At 34.3% G+C, this 20733-nt stretch overlaps 3 protein-coding genes across 3 annotated transcripts; 1 reads left to right on the forward strand and 2 right to left on the reverse strand.

The window, feature by feature from the left end:
- Positions 1-392: 392 nt before the first annotated feature.
- Positions 393-3956, reverse strand: LOC112007214 (succinate dehydrogenase subunit 7B, mitochondrial; the record flags this gene model as incomplete). The annotated part of the gene is made up of 2 exons (XM_024039527.2): positions 393-477; positions 3845-3956. Coding segments are annotated over 2 exons (195 nt in total), but the record flags the coding sequence as incomplete, so codon positions are not given.
- An 8265-nt stretch (positions 3957-12221) lies between these two features.
- Positions 12222-15331, forward strand: LOC112005303 (uncharacterized). Its single transcript, XM_024037545.2, has 6 exons — positions 12222-12483; positions 13092-13227; positions 13544-13628; positions 13730-13777; positions 14708-14808; positions 14901-15331. The coding sequence occupies exons 1-6, from the start codon at positions 12306-12308 to the stop codon at positions 15031-15033; spliced, it is 681 nt and encodes a 226-aa protein (XP_023893313.2). The 5' UTR covers positions 12222-12305; the 3' UTR covers positions 15034-15331.
- A 2365-nt stretch (positions 15332-17696) lies between these two features.
- On the reverse strand, positions 17697-20001 carry LOC111993169 (pentatricopeptide repeat-containing protein At2g37320-like). Its single transcript, XM_065780736.1, has one exon. It carries the CDS (start codon positions 19634-19636, stop codon positions 18404-18406), a length of 1233 nt encoding a protein of 410 aa, XP_065636808.1. The 5' UTR covers positions 19637-20001; the 3' UTR covers positions 17697-18403.
- Between the last annotated feature and the right edge of the window lie 732 nt (positions 20002-20733).

Below are 20733 nucleotides of genomic sequence, written 5' to 3' on the forward strand. Positions count from 1 at the left end.
CAAAAGTGACCAAAAGAGCAGAAGGTTGGGTTCGGGTGTTTGTTTGGATTTGGCGCTTGCGTTTTTGGCCTGGTGCACTGTTCATGAGACATAAACAGTGTATCAAGACAAATGCACAGTATTTTCATTAATGAACAGTAACCAAAAAATATTTTTTAATTGTTTACAGTTTTCAGCAAAATAAATGATGAAACACCGCTTATTTAACCCAGACCCAAAAAAAAAAAAAAAACCAAGGCAAATGACGAAAGGTCTAACATCATGGCCAAACAATCTTACATTCCCTCCCCAACTCACACCCCCACTCCCCTTTCCTTTTTATTCCCCCTTATTCTTCTCTTTTCTTTTTTTACTTTTTTCTTGGAAAGGAAGTCGTGGAGTTAACACGCTTTCATTATGCACTTCCACCTGCAGCCCCTGCTTTTTTACGAGCTTCTTCTCGCATTACTGCTCTAACATATATTTCATAGCAGCAACCTGAAACATATATACATCACAAATAAGAATGAAAGCTTTAGAAACAGGTAATAAGAATACAATTACTTATAACAATTAGTATATGCAGATATCCTCTTATCATTCCCAATATAAACAACCATATTGATAGTTTATCTCAAACAAACAAAATTGATTCAAAATAACAATAAAAAGGCAGTCCCTTTATATTGAGCATCGTGTAAGTAACTCCTGTCAACCTATTCCATAGGTAGAGAATGATGTAGTTCAAATTGAAGAAGCTATAAAGGGCAATGCCATAAGAAAGACAATTACAACTAGTGAGAGAAGACAGCCTAAGCCTAGCCAGATAACATGGCCATGCTTGATGCTAACAGGAAAAAAGACTTAGAGTAGCCAAGTAAAATCAATTTTTTCCAATGATGAAGGTTGGCTGTTGATTTGTCATGACTGAATTCACAGACATAATAGGTCAAGATTTTCTGCATTAACTGACACACAACAGGTTCTATAACCATTCAGCACAATAAAAGGCAGGGATGGTGTTGTGTGCATGCACATGCAAGTGTGTGGACGCTAGGAACTGCACAAGAGAAGAGCAAATATTTAAGAAAACCACAGCAAAAAAATCTCAAGTTTTAGCAAAACCCGACTTGGACAGCTTCCCAACATAGTGCTGCCTATCACTCATCCTTCAGGGGATTACACCTTCCAAAATAGAGGGCCCTAGAAGAAGCTCTATCAGTCAAGTCACCAAATGAAATTGTGAAAGAAGCAATTTCCCCAATGCAAAAGATGCTAAAAGTTTCTTTTACCATTTTTTTTTCTTTAAAATGATGCAAGTCAACAGGGCCTTCTCACTTAAGATTGGCCACTTCACACAATAATTTGTAAGGTCATTCAGGCCCTTTTTTTTTTCTTGAGTTAAGGTCACTCAGACCATAACATAAACTTTTCTGCTGAAAATTTGACATGAAAGAAATAGAACATTTCCTATGGTCTTGAATTTAAATTCGAGCTGCTTGCTCTAACTCTACTGTTCAATAAGATAAATATAATCCTAAAAACTCTCAAGCTTCCCCACCCAAGAAAATAAATCAAGTTTACAAAAGTTGATTCTTATGGCTTTATTAGCAGTTTAATCCCTTCTTCAGGAAGCATGCCAAAAAAGTTTGTCAAATCCAAAGGTTCTAAACATCACATGCACACACATCGTGGCAAAAATGCAAACAAGTAACAACCTTGAAACCATCAACTCATTAGCAAAAGGTTTAAAGTCAAACAAATAAGAGTAATGATTTTTGTAAAGTACAAATGGCCGGCTGTGATTAAAGCAAAATCACTTTCAATTGGGTATACCACTGGTAACACTTTTATTATCCACCAGTCACAATAGGCCATATCAACAGTTGTGAAAAAAGTTGTAGAACCAGCTGGTACACTTCCTACGTCCTTCAAATGTTTGGAGTTATTAGGAGAAAATGTTACCTTCCACTACTACCACTTTATGCTTCTAGTGTTTGATAAATTAAAAAATTTTGGGCAACTAAAATAGGGCAACTAAAATAGACTAAGACTAGGATGCACAGACACAAGCAATTTTAAAAAAATTATAATATGATGCAGCATATGGGACACCATTATGTTTACGGCATCCCAAATAAAGTGTCCGTGCTTCCTAGGACTAAGATAATTTGAACTTTTTATTTTTATTTTTATTGGTGAGTTGCACATGCATACGGTTGATCTAGATCACTTCACCCTCTACCCTATTATGTTAGGAGCAGGCCATTGGCATTTGAACATTTGATAACGCCTTAAAATGTGTACTTGTTATATATTTATGTGGGCGTTATCTCCTTATTACTATGCTTAATTTGTATAATTAAGCCATGATTTGTATTAGTCCCTATTATTTATCTTTACATAATTTCTTGAATAAGATGCTATTCATTGTGTGTAATTTTCTATTTTCAGGAAATCATGTGAGAAAGATGAGTTTACAGAAATTTGTGAGAGAATGGAGGCCAAACTAGAATTAAAGTGGAGCTAAAGGACCATGCCTAAATGTTTAAGGAGGTGCAGCTGGAGTGCTTGGATCATCTAACATGATTGGAAGCTTCAAATAAAGAAAGAAATCAAAGAGGCAGAATTTGAAAAGGAAAAATCTGATTTGAGCACTGATCAGTATTTTGGGCATATCTCTCTCCTAAAAAATCCAATTGACACAAGACTAGATGGGTTAGAACTGTGACTTAAATATCTACAACTTTCCAGTTTTGAGTTTTTCGAAATTCTCAATTTTTGAAGGCCGAAATTAACTCACAAGTTACTGCTGTAAACTTGGACGGAAATTTAAATAGTGAAAAGTTTTATTTTCTTTGGACACTTAGACATTAGGGTTTTAGAAGGGAGGCGGTGAGAACGAATTTTGGCAAAGAAAACCTTGTATTTTTCTTTCTCTAATGGCAGCCTAAACTCTTTGCTAGGGCTAGGGGTTATGTTTCTTCTCTACGGTATGAATATTCAATGTGATTCTTTCTAGGATTTTATCAATGACATATTTGATTGTTCAATTATATTTCTTTTGATGTATTAGTTCTTCCATGCTTTCAATAAGTTCAATCATGTTTTTCTTAGTGTTTAGAGGAATTTCTAATAGTTTCAAATAGAAATCATGTTTTAAAGTGAATGGGTTTTTCTGAAAACTTTTCTAACCGCATTATTAATCGAGGTTATCATGCGTTCTTGAATTGTCTCAGTTCAACCGAATCATAAGTTTTTAATTGTATAAGAACAATCAATTATGAAATATATATTTTCTTAGATCACAAAAAATTTCATATCGATATAGGGAAACACCCCGATGCCCTAGTATTTACATTATTGATTTAAATCAGTTTTTATTATTATTCTTGTTAACAATCACCAAGCAAAAGTATTTTTCTTCTTCACCCAAATTACTGTTTAATTATATTGTCTTTGAATTTACCCTGCTCTTTGTGGTTCGACCTCGGTACTCCGAGAATTATATTGCTACGATCTCCTGCACTTGGGAGTGAGCAAGCAACATTTAAAATAATTTTTTTAAAAAACTTAAAAAAGAACAAATGACATATACAGTGGAAATAAATCACAAGCTATAATTCAGAGTACCAATTATAAATAACTTGCACATAACATATAATGATTTGTCAAAACATAAAATGGTTATGGATAATTTCAAAAACCCTTGTAATTCATTTAACGATTTGAGGAAAGTTCTTAAAACATGAAAGCTTTTTAGATAACTTGAACAAATTACTTTTGTTCCAATATGTCCATTTTGCATTACTCTTCATGTCTAACATATACTCTTCAAAAATACTTAAAATTTTGAATCGCTTACCTGCGACGACAACAAGAGTGAGAACATCTCCCATTCTTTTAACTGCATTCACACTCTTCTTATGGGATTTGAATCGCTTCAGAGCCGGGTCCTCTGCCAAGAGCTGCAAAGTTTAAGCAGCTTAGTACCAACACCACACACAAAAAAGTTTAAGCAAGAACGCCATTTTGGTTACGCTGAAGCTTCAAAGCTCAGAGAGAGAGAGAGAGAGAGAGAGAGAGAGAGAGATTGAAAATGAAAATGCTGAAGAATTTTTGTTTTACTTTGGTGTCCTGTACTTTCTTGGTCTTTCACCTCTAAGGTACCAACTGCTTAGGTGGCATTCTCCTAATTAGACATGTGTCCGGGTTATAGTATCTCCCGTCACTTTCTTTAATCCATTTAGCCGAAAAATGTGTAAATTTGCCTAGAGTAAATAAGTGTGACATGTAGAGCATTTTTCTAACAAATCATAAATGATAAGTTGTTATTGGTTTTAATTTAAATTTATTACTGAAATTACTCTTTTTTCATCAAAAATAACTGATAACCACCTGCCACTTAAGACTTGTTGTAAAAGTATTGAGATTCGAGAATATAATTTTTTTCCACATACACGCTATATACTAGCACTCTAAAAACATTGCTATATACTGGCACTTTATAAAATGTCGCAATACCTAGGTCTAGGAGAGCTTGGGCTCACTTGGATTTTTTGGTGGTGGCAAGCTGGTTGTCGAGTAAGGATTAGTGCAAGTTTGTTTCAAGTCGGGTCAAAGATGGTTTTCTTTTGATGGGTTTTGGAGGCTTGGTTGAGATCCATTGATAGTTGGATTTTGCGACGGGGGCTAATTGATTTTCTGGTTGGGGTTGATAGGTGGTAGGATGGCTAATTTTGTGTTGTCACTTCATAGCGGTGGGGATGGGTTTGACAATGTGGGTTTCTCTTTGCTTGGTGGGTTGCATGTTTATGGGTATGAATTTTCCGAGTTGCTACGATTTTCTGGATTTATGGGTATGAAATTTTAATTGTTGTGACAATAAATTTTTTTATTTATAAAACTTTAAATTTTCTATTAACAGAAAACCTTATCATTTGGATTTAGTTGCACCATGAACAATTATCTTTGCTTTTTTTTTTTAACTGCTCTTTATGCACATTTTCATAATCAAACTTCTAGCCCACAAAATTTTTTAACAGGAAGCTCATGAGACTTGCTTTCAAAACTAACCGCATTAATGACTAATATACTTCTACTGCTCTATATAATTATTAGTTATAAATATGTGATGGAAACTTATAATTTGTTTTTGTCCAAGCCGACTTCCTTTAGAAGAGATTTTGGAATCATGAAAAAAGAACAAAATTTGGTAGTGTTATTTTGTAGGGATTACCATAATTGCGGTATATGGTGCTGGAATTTGGTAGTGTTTTTTTCTCATTTTTACAAAGTAGAAATATACTTTTAGTACACTTTTAGCAAAATGTTTTCAATAAAAATCTCAATAAGCTATTCCCAAATGGATAAGTATGTAATGATATAAATGCTTAAGATGTGAACTTGTGCTCCATAATTGCAAGAGGTCAGAGCTTCCCAAGCTTGTTCTTCATTTGATTCCATATGTGATGTTCAATAAAAAACTAAATAAGTTGTTCCCAAATGAATAAGTATGTAGTGATATAAATTATAAATGCTTAAGATGTGAACTTGTGCTTCATAATTGCAAGAGGTCAAAGCTTCCCAGGCTTGTTCTTCATTTGATTTCATATGTGATGTTCAAAAATGAGCTTGATCTGAGCTCGTAGCCAGAACTTGTAACAAGAGAAAGAGGTGTGGCAGTTCTCTTTAAATAATTAGCCCCTTTACCTCAAGAAAGAATATAATTTTGTAACCCTTTTTCAATCTCGCTGCAATATCATTTGTACAGCAACACGTGTAAATTTTAACTTCAATTATATTCTTCAATTAATTTTAGTCATAAAAAATTCTATTCAGTTGACACGCTTATAATATGCACAAGGAAGTGGTAATTTTCTTTTGTTGGACAAGAAAAAGGAGGAAGAAACCTCACTTTGGAATTTCTAAGTTAGAGCCATTTGGTTGTTCTAATCATTCGAAGCCACTATCCAGTATGAACTTCCAACACTTGATCTGGATTATTTAGAAAAGTTGAGTTTAGAGAGTTCTAGATGTTCATGGCATTTAGTTTCTGTTTGTAATATGACCTCCCATTCGTGAAGTGTTCATATTTTCCTTGAATTTTGGATTTGTTATTTGATATTTTGGATTTGTTCATGGCAATTAGTCAGTACTACTTAGTTTGCTTCCACCTTTTGTTCCTCTCAACTCTCTTTATAAATGAGCATGAATTTAATTATTATTTTAAAACTTCATTACACAAACTCAAAAAAAAAAAAAAAACTCTTATTTTGTGTGGACATAAACTTCCCATCAATGAGTGAGATCCAACACATATAATTTCTTAAAATTTTAAACTGAAAATAAAGTGGAACATAGTTTGAACATTGAATTATTTACTTTGACATTATTATAAATTACTACTTATCTTAATAAAATGAAAAGTGTTACGTCCACAATATTTTTACAACACTTTCACAATAAATCATGTGGGGGGAAAAGCCTAGCCATACGTAGTGGGCCTAGAGCCCAATGTGAAGGTTATTGTATGATCGAAGAGACTAAAATTATCGAGGGGTACTTCACACGAAAAAATGATATATGAGGACGAAAAAACTCCTTCCGAAGAGAGCATCAGTGTTCCGAAGAGATCATTATCCTCGAATGTAAAGATTCTGGGTTATATAAATATCTGGGGGGTTCGAATGAGTTTACTAGTGACTTCAGCAGTCTAGATAAGTTTTGGACACCCCTGGAGATAAGAGGAGTGGAGAAATATCTAAAAGGAAAAGCTGCTACCACCGTATTAAATGTACTACAGCAACTTTCTGATCGCATTTATGTGGAGAAGACCTCTGAACAGTTAACTTCAGCTACCGCCACTCACAAAAAGTTGAGGGAGATACATGACATGACATGCACTCAAGTAGGGAGTTGGATGAAGAACAAGTGGATGATGGGGCAAGATACTATATAAAGAAGAAGGGCTTCTAATAGAAGAGGGAGGAGGAAACAAAAAGGGAGGTCTTACTGTAACCCTAAGAATTGTAACCTGTATTCAATTTATCATAAGTCTCTTCGGACTTGAACTTATTTGATCTTTACGTGAATTTTTATGCTGGTTTATACTTGGATGTTGTGATCAACCGTTGTGAGCTCCACAGTCAACCTAGCTCTATCATCCACACTCTACAAATTTATTGTTTTGGAATTGGGTCACAAATCCTAACCCTACAAATCATAAGTGGTAAGTTGTTATTAGTTCTAATTTGAATTTACAACTTAAATTATTTTTTATCTGCCCATAACATTTAATAACAACCAACTACTTATATCTTATTAAAAAAAAAAAAAAACCAACTACTTATAATTAATTTTGAAAAAATTGTAAAAATATTGTTGATATAGCATTTTTCTAATAAAATTATCAATTTGATCAAAATAATAAATATTATTTGCATTTTGGATTAACCAAGAGAATTCAGTATGGACACATAGTTTGGAGTAGCTGTCAATTAAATATGAAGACACTTAGGCTCGGACGAAATGGGTAACTAAACATAAAATTCTAACTATATAATTAGTTGTCAACGTTTTCAAACTATATTTTTTACTAGCATCTCGAGTTTAAAAGAATCGATTTTGGCCTATAAATCGAGTCTCAAAGACTCGATTTTCATGGCCTAATCATATCCGACGTGGCATATTTTTCCACGTGGCGATCACATGAAAATCGAGTTTCTAAGACTCGATTTCTAACACAAAAAAAATAATTTTAAAAAGTTCTAAGTCCATGTACCGAAATATCTAAAAACAAATTTCAAAAATCCCAAACACATCAATCTCAATCCAGATCAGAGGGAGAGAAAGAGCTCAGACGGAGAGAAGAGCTCACCTCACCAGCCAGGCGCGGCCGGAGCTGGCACGTGGCCTGGGTTGCACGCTGCTTGGGCTCGCGCGCGGCCTGGGCTGGCGCCCGGCTTGGGTCGCGCGCTGCTTGGGTTGACGTGCGGCCTGGTTTTTTTTTTTTTTTTTTTTTTTTAAACTTCTCTTTATAAGCATTTTCATAATCAAACTTCTAGCCCACAAAATTTCTACAGGAAGCTCATGAGGCTTGCTTTCAAAACTAACCATATTAATGACTAATATACTTCTGCTGCTCAATATAATTATTAGTTATAAATATGTGATGGAAACTTATAATATGTTTTTGTCCAAGCCGACCGCCTTTGGAAGAGATTTTGGAATCACGAAAGAAGAACAAAAGTTGGTAGTGTTATTTTGTAGGGATTACCATAATTGAGGTATATGGTGCAGAAATATGTTAGGTATTCTGTTTTGATCACAAGATGTTTATTTGGCTGGAGCTTATAAGTTCAACTCTTTTTTTTTTTCCTCACTTTTTAAAAATACAAATATACTTCTAGCACACTTTCAACAAAATGTTTTCAACAAAAAACTAAATAAGTTATTCTCAAATAGATAAGTATGTAATGATATGAATGCTTAAGATGTGAACTTGTGCTCCATAATTGCAAGAGGTCAGAGCTAGAGCTTGTAACAAGAGAAAAAGGTGTGACGTAAGAGGTGTGACGTAAGGGCACATGATATAACTGTTGCATTTACAATTAAATGACGAGGAAAGCTCTGTATTGTAGGGAATTCAACCGAAATTCCCAACCTATGAGAAACAAAAAAAAAATACAGAAAACACACACCAAAAGAAAACAATCACACGCACAAGATAGTATTTACGTGGTTCAACAATTTGCTTACGTCCACAGAGTTGCAAGGATTTCACTATTATTAAGAAAAAATACAAATTGCGGCTACAGTGTTTTTCTCTCTCAAAAAACAACAAGAAGACCAAAACCTTAATAACCAAAAAACGGTTTCTATATCCTACGTACAGGATTCACAATGCGCTACAAAACAGGCCAAAAAATTGCGTGCTCCCTGGACTAAGCCTCAGAAAATCTTCCATTAAAAACCACACAACATTATTCAGGTCGGGTCTGGTTGTCAACCGGATCAAACATAACTAAGCTTCACAAAGTCCAACATGTATCAAAAGCTAAAGTTTACGAGGACTAAGCCAAAATTAGTTCTAGTTTTTTTTGGCATCAAACAATTCAGTTCTCCTGTTTTTTCAGATCATTGGGCTGGTTCTTTCATCTCATGAGTAAAGGACGTAAGGGTACATGATATGACTGTTGCATTTACAATTACATGACGAGGAAAGCTCTGTCTACGATACATTATTGTCTGCATAGATATAAAAATCGATATATTTCCACTTGAGGCCTCTTGCATGTGCACAAGTGCAGAATGATAAAGAAAACAACTATTCATCAAAAAATGATAAAGAAGAAAACTTATCAATCGATAATAGGACAACTACCAGTCTACTATTCCTCAAGATTGCAAAATAATGCCCCAGTAAAGCTTATGATTATATATTCATGGTCCTACTCCAGATTTGTGTTGTGCTTGTGGGTTGTGATTTGTGACTCACTGTATCCAGGAACATGGGCCCAAAACCGAAAGCTCAACTGCTCAAGGTTGCATTTGGATTATATTTGAAACCGAGTGAAATAGCTAGAGAGGGAGAGAGCAGTAGTAGATTTCTAATTTAAGTTTTAATTGCTTAAATGGAATACAAAAAAAATACCCATAATTTTTAAGTATAAAATTTATAGATAATTTGAAACCTTAATATAAAGAAATGCTAACTAAATCGAAGGTGTTGTTTCCAGTTCCTAAGGTAGATGATTTTGTTGGACTAAAAACCACTTCTCTTTTTCTTTTTTCTTTTTACAAATTACAAGCTTCATTAGCTAGTTTAAAACTTAAATCAAGAAACAATGTGCGTCAAATTTTATGATCCAGTACCATTTTAGGAAAGGTGAAAAGAAAAGCCAATACGCATGCATGCAACAATCACAATCCGTTGCATATACGTGTGTTACTTAAAAAAAACTATATAAAAGGAATAGACTAACAAAGGAAGGCTTTAGCTAGCTGAAATCCCTCCTAATTAAGTTGTTTGATGAGTGAGGGAGTGTCCACCACTCACGGGGTGGTTTATTGATAGGACACACTCATGGCCCATTACTTTGCGAGTTTGAGATTGTGAGTTCTAGTAGTAGGAAGCTCCACTATTGCATGGGTGGTCTCACGACATTTATGAGTAGAGTTTAAGTGAGTTAGGAGCACTCATGGCCCATCAATTTGCGAGTTTGAGATTTTAAGTTCTAGTAGTAGGAAGCTCTATGAGTAAAGTTTAAATTAGTTAGAAACAGTGATCACACCTACGAACTCTCTTTTTATTAAGAAGAAAAAAAAAAGTGTATGAGAAAGCACTTCATGCAACTACTCACAACATGTGAGAGAATGTATTTAAAGAAGCAGCTAGATATAGTGGCCCTATAAGATAATTTTTTCCATGAAGCACCAAAATTATGTGTGGGTATATATTTTGGGTGATGGAGAAGCATAAATAGAAAGTAACAAAAAAAGAAGAAGTAGAAAAATAGATAATAGAAAAGAATGATCTAACCCAACAACCCTTATAACCCCAAAAAAGAAAGAAAGGAAAAATGCTAAAGGTATTATAAGTTTTATTACATAAAACTTACAAACTAATATGATAATGAATATGATTAGTGAATTTCAATCACCTCATAACTAAGTATTTACTTCTTTCTAATTGGTGACATGTTGGTTAATAAGATCAATGTAGCAAAATTTTTGTATTACCTGTAGAACTACTAAATAATTTTTTTTTTTTTTAAAGGTAGAAAAAAAATGTTGAAACATGAAACCGCCTAACCGAGATGGATCTGGTTTGGGCCAATGAAAAACTACCTAACCGGGAGAGAGATTGAAAGGGATCAGTTAAACCCGGCCAGGTTTTTTATTTTGTAGATATGGGCTAAACAACCTAGCTGGGCCTTATGCGGGCCGAAAACTTAATCAAGCGGAGTTGTACTGTTTGACTGTACGCACCAATAAAAATTAAAAAAACCTAAATTATAAATTATACACTATTTTTTATTTATTCAGCTCCAGAATTTTTTTTTTCAGGGGCATTAAGAAACTTCAATTAATTAGAAATTAATAAAAAGAGAACTTAAATATATCAAGTTATCAACCAAATAAAAAATTAGAAAAAAAATCTAAATATATGAAATTTTACAATTCCCTTCTACGAGTTTTTATATTTTGAAATATTTATATAATAGTTCGTTATACGTTTTCATTATCTATTGTTAATGTGAGTAAATGTGACCATTTTATTTTATTAATTTTGTATAATATTTTTAATTTATGCAGTTGTCTTTGTTCTTGTTTTTATAAAAATATTTTAAACTAAATGACAATACTTAACCCATTGGTACTTTATTAATTATTGACCTACACACTAATATTCATTCATACTTAACTAATCAAATGCTTCTCATAATTTTTTTTTAAATCAAATGCTTTAACATAAATAATACATTAACTTTATAACACGATAACAATACATGCACATGTAATAAACCTTTTGTATTTCTTAAATTAAATTATATAAAATTATGTTATATTTATACTATATACACACACATTCAAACAAATACACATATAATATAAATTTATAATAAAGAGAGAGGCACCACAACTCATAAACATTCACTTTTTACTCGTAGAGTCAAAGATACATAGATACTCAGAGGAAAGATGAGATTAGATTCATAAGAATGAGATTAGAGATTAGATTAGAGAGAGAAAGTAAGAGTGATCTGTGATTTGTGTTATTTTTTGGTTTTGAATTAGGTTGATATATGATTAGAGAGTCAAAAATACTTTTAAGTGTAAATTAAACTAATAATTTATATATATAGTTTTTTTTTTCTTTTCAAGTTAGGGGTTCATTTGAACCCTTGAAAATAATATACAACTGCCCTTGACAAAACTCACGAAAGAAATTACATTCAAGAAGAATGAAAGTTATAAAACTGAAATAAATATATAAAAAATTACATAATTGAATTGAATTTTGAATTAAGTTAGAGAAAATAATTTATAATTTAGTCAGAAGACTCAAAATAAAAACGAGTAACGTTAAGTTCACAAGGTTTTCACAAAAAATTTTAAGTGGCAAGCAGTTGCTAGTTTTAATATGAGTCTATTATTGAAATTATTGTGCAAATATTGTGGCAAAGTACAATTTTCCAAAAGTTAAGGAGCCTATATCGATATATGGATAAACATTAGAGGAAGCTAGCTCTTACAGTAGATTAGTAGAGTATAGTGAGTTATTTTAGTCACAGTGAGTCCCAAACGCTTAGCCGAGAAAAATGTCGAAGCTGGGTTATCTCGGAACCGCATTGAGATCCAACTTTTCGGCTAAGGCAAGCCAGGGCATTCCTGCCTCGTGGCTTCTTCGCGAATCGCCGAGAAGGTTCTCGACCGAGGCAGAGCAGCCGCCTCAGAATTCACCGATCGATCCATTTCTTCAAAACGCCACAGACACAGGTTCGGGACATTTCCTGCTTTGATTTCGTCATTTTCGTAATTTTCAGTGATAATCAAAGGCTTGGGCTAAGGTTTTATTAGTTATCCAGTCTGGGTTTTTTTGGGGTTATCGAACAGTAGGGTTTAGGAGAGAGGTTTTAGGTTACGTTGTCCTTTTGATTCTGTTTGGTTGCTGAGAAACTGTTGGGAAGGTTATAAAGAAAATAATAATAATTATAAAAATGATACACGTAGCGTTTCACTGAAATGGGCAAATGGGTTTTGGGTTTTAAGTTATAAATATTTTTGGCTCTGTTTGGTTGCTGAGAAAATGTATGAAATGAGCATAATTTAAAATAATAATAAAAAAGCCTTTTAAGTACACAAAATATATCATTGTAATAGGCATATAGTTTGTACTCTCTCTCTCTTGAATGATATCGGGTCTGGTCTATGGGAGGTTACTTGGAATTACAAGGCATATATTTTTGGCTCTGTATGGTTGCTGAGAAAATGTAGGAAATGAGTATAATTTAAAGTACTGATAATTTTAAAAAATAACCTTTAAATGCACAAAACATATCACTGAAATGGGCATATATTTTGTACTCTCTCTTGAATGATATCAGGTCCGGTCTATGGGAAGATATTTGGAATTACAAGGCATACACTGAAGACAGACATTATCAACATGCTTAAAGGGTGCAATTTGACCATGGATGATGTGAAAGTTAACTACAACTGGAGCTTTATGCCAATTGGAGTGTAATCTTCCCTTGATTTCACTTTGCTTTTTAGAATTTTATGCATGTAATTCAGTATTCAATCATGCATATTGTCTGTTTTCTGTTACATTTTATTGATTTAAATAAGAAATGTGTTTGTATTATATCTCTCTAGAAGCTGATAGAGAATTCTGATTTATGCTTTCTGTTTGCAAGCAACACATTGTGCGTTTGCTGCTTCTATTCTTTGACCTTTTTTTTCTTTGTTTGCACTTAGTGGATTTTACATAGTATTGCTTTGATACCTGGAAGTTTTTCTTTTTTCTTTTTCAAATGGGATCTATCGCTACTATCAGGATGGTGCAATTTCCTTTTCGTAATGCCTTTGATCAAGCTTTCAGGATGATTGGAAGGAAGGGTCGATTGTACAGATTGGAGAGGGTAATGTCACTATAAACACATTTGCTAAGATATAATTGATTAGGTTGTGTTATTATGCAAATATGTCTAGGGATGATTATGTTTGTTTTCTTGGATGTCAGGGTGATCGTTCGCAGTGGGACCTTCTTATGCCCTATAATGGAAAAACTGTAAGTCAAAATTCTTGATTATATGTGTGTGTGTTTTTTTTTTTAATCTTTAGTTGATGTAGCAGTTGTTCCAAAGCTCTATCTTGTTTTATGCAACAGAATTCACTTGTTGTCGAACTTAAGAAATTTAGGTTGTTAGAACCTAGGATGCTACTTCGTCCACATAGGGGCTAATTGTTCTCCTAATTTGTAGAATGTTGATTGACATTTTGAGAGTGGATCAAGAAATGGTACATTGATTCATGATATCTAAAGTGTGGGTTCTGATACTGAGCCATGTTTTAGATGAATAGTTTGACTGGGTTTTGTGATGAAGTTGTACGCACCTAATCCCTTTGTAACTTGAGAGCACAATTATGTTATCACCATGCTACGCCTCTTTCTGTCTCTAATTGAGTATATTCCAATTATTAACAAAGTCCCCATGAACATGAATCTTGGATTACCATGTCCAAACTACTACTCTCTTGAAGAACTGTTTTATTAGTTATGCAGATTCTCTTAACTATTTCAAAAATTATTTCATAAATTGTTCATACATATGGCATATATATCCATGCTGAAGAGCTTATGGACTATTTTATTTATTTTATCTTATCTGCACAATTTCATGATTATCCCTGCTGCCGTGTTGACATTGTTAGTTGGTATAGCTGCTTATGTCTGAGATTGAGGCATTCTCTGCAAAGATGTTTTGACTTTGCATATTGGGTTTTTTGTGATAAAAATATGCCACAAATTTGTGGCCTTAATTGTTGCAACAATATCCAAAACTCTTTGCAGTACATATGTTATCTGCATTTTATGGTAGATCTTTTTGAACTTGGAGACTGCTGGCTGAAGCATTGTGACTTTTTCTAGTATTTACATGAATTTTTTTTTTCTTACTGTACATCTAATGATGAATTTACCCTTGCCTATTTCTGTCAGGTTTTACTGCAAGGGCTCCCTCGAAATGCTCTTCCAGAAGACGTGGAACGCTTCCTGACCGGTTGTGTATATGAAGCATCCTCAATTGAGATGTTTATGAGGTTTATGTCAATTAGTTTTTAAAAATGTTAAATATTGTATACATTTCTTCTGATAATTTTCTCAAACTGAATCCTTTTCTGTACCATTGCAGAGGTGCATTCCCTGATGCCATTAGAATGGCAACAGTAAACTTTCCTTCAAAGAATGAAGCAATGAATGCATTCATCAAAAAAAACAGAGGCATCTGTCTTAATAATCAAATCTCTGTGCGCGTCCTCCAGTAATAGTTTGGTCCCTTTTGTCTCCTATATCTGGTGGTATTGGTTGGTGATTTAAAGCAAGGGTAGGAATTGTTATTCTAATTGCACTTGCTTTGATTTTGTGCCTTAACATAGATAGGAAATTTCCTATTTTATGAGAGGCATTTTTCTTGGGCATTTTGAAATCAATTTAAATGTTCTTGAAGCATGTTATCTCTTACGGTCTTATTTATGTTTTCGTTGATTAGAGAAATGAAAGACTGTTGTTTTTGTACAACTTAAAGAAGTCAATCGCTAAATGCAAATTGGTAAGTGTAGGCAACCTTTTTTGTTTTCTTGTTCACAATTTTGTTAGTTTTATCAAGTGAGTGCATTTCATTTTTGTCCTAAACTAATATTTGAGGATAAGAAATGATTCTTGAAAAGCTATTAAGGAGATAAGCAAAATTGTTCCTTCTTCCTACATGCTCTCTTTGTTTGTCAGTTGAAACGGACTTTTGAACTCATTGAAGCGAAGCATCTGAAATCAATATGTATGTATTTTTTTTTCAAATTCCATTTTGATAATCTGCAATGATTGAATATTACTTGGTAGAGGCCATTTAGACGTTACAGTTTTCAATGATTGGATAATCGTCAATGGTGGATGCTTCATAATCGAGCTTTTAAGTTAATGTTTGATCTAATTGCTCCTGTAGATACTGGGAATGAATTTTTCTATATGATTGGTGATAATGGAGGTGACAGAATTTTGATGTTGAGCCTAACTGATTCCCATCGTTTAATCAGGTGGATGCAACTGGGATTTTGAATGATCCCATTAGAATCTCTTTCTAAGAATTCAGAAAATTTTGCACAATCCTAATAATAAGCTGTCCATGTCATGCCTTGTGCAATTTAATTGATAAGATGGTGGAAATGCTTCTCAAAAAAAAAAAAAAAAAAAAACCAAGATGGTGGAATAAAATCATGTGAAGTCAAATTTCCTAAAATACCTTTATTAGTAAAATTATATTTACAATTTTTATGGGTTTAGCTTAACACCTGTTTATGTATAAATTGAAACAATTTTATATTAATCTACTTGTCTTTTGTTAAAATTAATAACTTCATATATTCTTAAAAAGAAAAAAAGATGATAACAACTTCTATAAATGATAAAGTCTTAATTCGACTATTTGAATAGCATGATGTCATATGAAATAAGTTTGGAATTAATGTGTGTGTGTGTGTGTGTATATAAAAGTTAATCTTACAACCCATATAATTGATGTAAGTTTAAAATTTCCAAATGTATAGAAGGCTAGAAAGCATCACAGTCATTTTCAAAAAAGAAGAAGAAAGCATCACAGTCATCTATAAGATTTGGGTTACTACTACACACCTTGGCACGATGATCACTCCACAAGTATAAGTATGAAGTAACCATCATCTATAAGATTTAGATTAATACCACGCACTCTTGACGCGATGATCACTCCACAAGTATAAGTGTTTATAGAACGTGGGGAATAATGACTGGAGTTCAAGATTTCAAGAAGAAATTTTATACATATATTCACTTATTAGATTAAATTAAAGTAGAATTTCTATCATGTATAAAAAAAAATAAAAAATAAAATTAGATTATCTAACTTTTATCAACTACTCAAAAGTCTTATTTCTCATACCCTTCCAAAATAATTTGAGGTTAGAGAGGAGAGATTTGAACCTTGAATATATCCATTAGAAACATTAGATGATGTCGATTAAGTCATAAGGCTATTGACCTAAAAAGTGTCTCTTAATAAGTCCCTTTGTGTAATATTCCTCTTATATGGCATGTTGAAAAAAAAATATATCAATTCATGTTAACAAGCAATCAATTTTGTTTCCTAGTGATGCTACTTAGTGGTAGGCCAAATGCCTTCAAGTTTCAGCAGCTCCCATTGATTCTTAACCTACATTCAAATGCTACTGCTCCGTTAACTGCTTTGTTAAGATTGCTTAATGCATCATTTAATTGAAAACCAAGCATGTTCGCAACTTCTTTCATTGCTCCCACCATATTATCTTTAGTTCTTTCGTACTTTGACTTCTTTTCATTTTTCAAGCAAAATGTCCAGAGGTGGGAATTTATGTGCAAGTCAGGTGCCAATAAATCTCATTCCCCAATCAACCACAGGATCACGTTTTCATGAATCTCTTGATGATAAGGAGGAATAGGTGAAAGGGCTTTGGTCAATTGGCGACTTTTCATCATTTAATTGAAAACCAAGCATGTTCGCAACTTCTTTCATTGCTCCCACCATATTATCTTTAGTTCTTTCGTACTTTGACTTCTTTTCATTTTTCAAGCAAAATGTCCAGAGGTGGGAATTTATGTGCAAGTCAGGTGCCAATAAATCTCATTCCCCAATCAACCACAGGATCACGTTTTCATGAATCTCTTGATGATAAGGAGGAATAGGTGAAAGGGCTTTGGTCAATTGGCGACTTTTGAGTTTTGAGTAGTTGAAGAAAGTTGGATAATGTAATTTGCATAAATAAATATATAAATCCAAACTTGTTTTATAAGATTGAATTTTGACTTTAATGTTCATAAAAAGACACTATCAATCTTTTTCCCTTTTAACTTTCATAGAGAAAATAATTTTGAAAAAAGGAAGTAATATTAATTTAAGAAATTTCAATTTATACATAATAAAGATCTTAAGCTTCCCTTCACTCTATATATAAATAAAGCTATTTTGGAAAATTTGACTTAAATATGATTTCATTCCACCATCTTATTATGTAGAGTGGAATACTATTTTGGGATTCTATCCCATTGTTATCATCACATAGATGAATAGCAGTTCTCATTCCAATTCAACTTCTTATACTAAATTCTATTCCCATGCAATCACCATTAGAATGCCCTAAGATTCAGTTGTGCCCCCAGATCTTGGGCTTTCCTTGCTGCAACTATTAACAAAACCAAGGGACCTCTCTTTTGTCTAGTACTCCACTGATTCTACGGCAGCAATGTACTCTGTCTCTAGGCATTATATCATCACTCATCAGGCAGTAGAAGGCAGGCACCTCGGTAATCTTGCTTCCAGACCCTTGCTAGTATGATGACCAACTTTCTCCAAAATGGTTCCTATAAGATTGAAGACTGTCAAAACTCTATCTCTGGAGGAAATAAACAAATTAGAACACATCTCTGGAACATAAATTCATAGTGTAAGTGGTTCCATCTCAATGCAGTGCACCAGACAGGTCTGAACTCCAGTGTTTCGTGTCATTTGCACTCTTGTTGAAAGTCCATTCAATGAATGCAACATCACACTGCTTAAAGGCAGGTACTAAATACCTATGAAGCTGGACTTTGACTGATGTAGACAGCCACATCATGGTGCCATTTTTTAACTTATCCTATCGAAAATAAAGTATTGTCAACTTCCTCATGCATTTCAGCCTCATAACCTAAAGTTTTCATATGGTCTACCAAAATGTCCAACACAAAAACAATTTCAGCCATTCTGGGGTTTGATCTGTCTTCTGCCATAAATTGGCACACGCTATCTTTTATTTCAACCCAACTATGCCCTGGTTTTGTTTTTACCCCTCTATCTTTCATCAATTTCCGCACTCCAGCTGCCCGATCCCAGTACCCCATGCTGGCATACAAATTTGCCAATTGCACAAGGGTAGCAGACCAACTTGGTTCCAGCAACAGCCTGTTCTCTGCAGCCCGGATGCCAATCCAAACACTCCTGTGAAGCCTAGAAGAAGATAGCAGGGAGCCCCATATAACAGCATTAGAATAGATAGGCATTTTTTCAATAAAATCTTTAGCTTCATCCAATAGCCCAGCCCGGCCAAGAAGATCAACGATGCACGAATAGTGATCTAGATCCAGCTGCACACCCAGTTCATCCATTGAATTGAAGTAGAACCATCCTTCTTTAACAAGACCTGCATGACGACATGAAGAGAGGACGCCAAGGAAAGTAATGGCATCAGGTTCAATGCTTTGCTTCTTCATTTCCTCATAAAGATCAATTGCCTGCAGTGCAAGCCCATGCTGGGCATACCCCGCAATCATTGAGTTCCACGATACAATATCTTTACCATCAATCTTTTCAAAAATGTAAAGCGCATCTTCAACAGCCCCACATTTGCAATACATTGAGACGAGAGCATTAGCAATGTGGATGTATGAATCGAAACCCATTTGAGTTGTTTGGCAATGAGCACTTCTCCCATGCCCAAGAGCTCCAGTACCAGTACAAGCACTCAGAAGACTAGTGAAAGTAAATTCATTCGGTCTCCACGTCGAATTCCTCATCTGATGGAAAAGGTCCAAACACACATCAACCTGCCACTCTTGTGCAAATGCAGCAATAATAGCCATCCACGACACCACATTTCTCACAGGCATTTCTTCAAACATCCTATAAGCATTTTCTAACTCCGCACATTTGCCATACAGACTGATCAAAGAGCTCCCCACGTAAACATTCTCCACAAACCCAGTTCTTATTGCAGAGCAATGATACTGAATACCGCCACGCAGATTACGCATAGACCCGCACGAACTCACAGCATGTGACAAAACACTCGCGTCAACAACACTCTTCCTAGAATACGATTCAAGCATTTCATCAAACACATCTGTGATTCCGAAATTTGCATTTGTAGCAGCAAAATCATCGGTTGGTAATATGTTTTGAACAAGACGAAGGTGGGTTTGTCGAGTTGAGGTGACAGTACTGGGTTTGGGTGTGAAAAGGTCGAGAACTCTCAGTGCTTTGTCTAGCCGCCTCTTGTTTTGCGGTGTATGTTTCCATTTGTGTGAAGTGAAAGGTTTAGGATGTTATAATGTTTGAAAACTAAGTGAAAGTTTCTTCCTGGAACAGCTTTGTCGAACAATTCCATTCATTCCAAACCAAAGCTCATCAAGATGTATTGCTTTTCTTGACCTTTCTATTCATGCTTTTCAACTTTCAGGTGAGCCATTTTAGGAAGTTGTCTCCTTATTAGGTACACCCTTTTCAAATAGCATTAATATTCTAACAATTTCCTTAGTTGCCCGGTTTTGGAAGAATGTGTGAAACTAGCATCTCGAATTTTTAAAACTCGAGTTCCATAGCAAATCGAGTTTTAAAAACTCGATTTCCAAACATCTGACTTACTGAGGTGGACGAAAATTCCACGTGAAACTCGAGTTTTTAAGACTCGAGTTCCAGACGAACAAATCCACGAATTAAAAGAAAAAACAGGAGAAGAAAACACGGAGAAGAAGAAAAAAAGAAGAAGACCAGCACCAGATCGCGTCCAATCGGAGCTCCAGTGTTCTTGCTCTGTTCTTCGTCTCTTCGTCCACCCAATCGCTGAAGATCAGATCGTCCACCAGCACCAAATCGCTCTGTTCTTCTCCCTTCTTCTCCAACCAAATCGTCTTTTTCGGTGCTGCGTTCTTCAGGTTTTGTTGTTCTTCAAGTCCGACAAAAATCGAGTTTGTAAGACTTGGTTTTGGTTTTTAGAACTCGAGTCTTATAGACTTGAGATCTATGTGGCTAAATTCGCACACGGCAGCAGTAGAACTCGAGTTTGAAAGCGTCGATCTTCGTCATCAATCTCGAGTTTTAAAAACTCGAGATGCTATTTTCCATAATCCTTTGAAACCTTAGTTAACTTACTATATACAACCCCTTCACACTACTAGTCTGCAAATTTCCCCCCTTATTAGTTGTC

This window comes from Quercus suber, unplaced genomic scaffold, assembly GCF_002906115.3.
Source record: "Quercus suber isolate HL8 unplaced genomic scaffold, Cork oak 2.0 scaffold_14, whole genome shotgun sequence".
NCBI lineage: Eukaryota > Viridiplantae > Streptophyta > Magnoliopsida > Fagales > Fagaceae > Quercus > Quercus suber.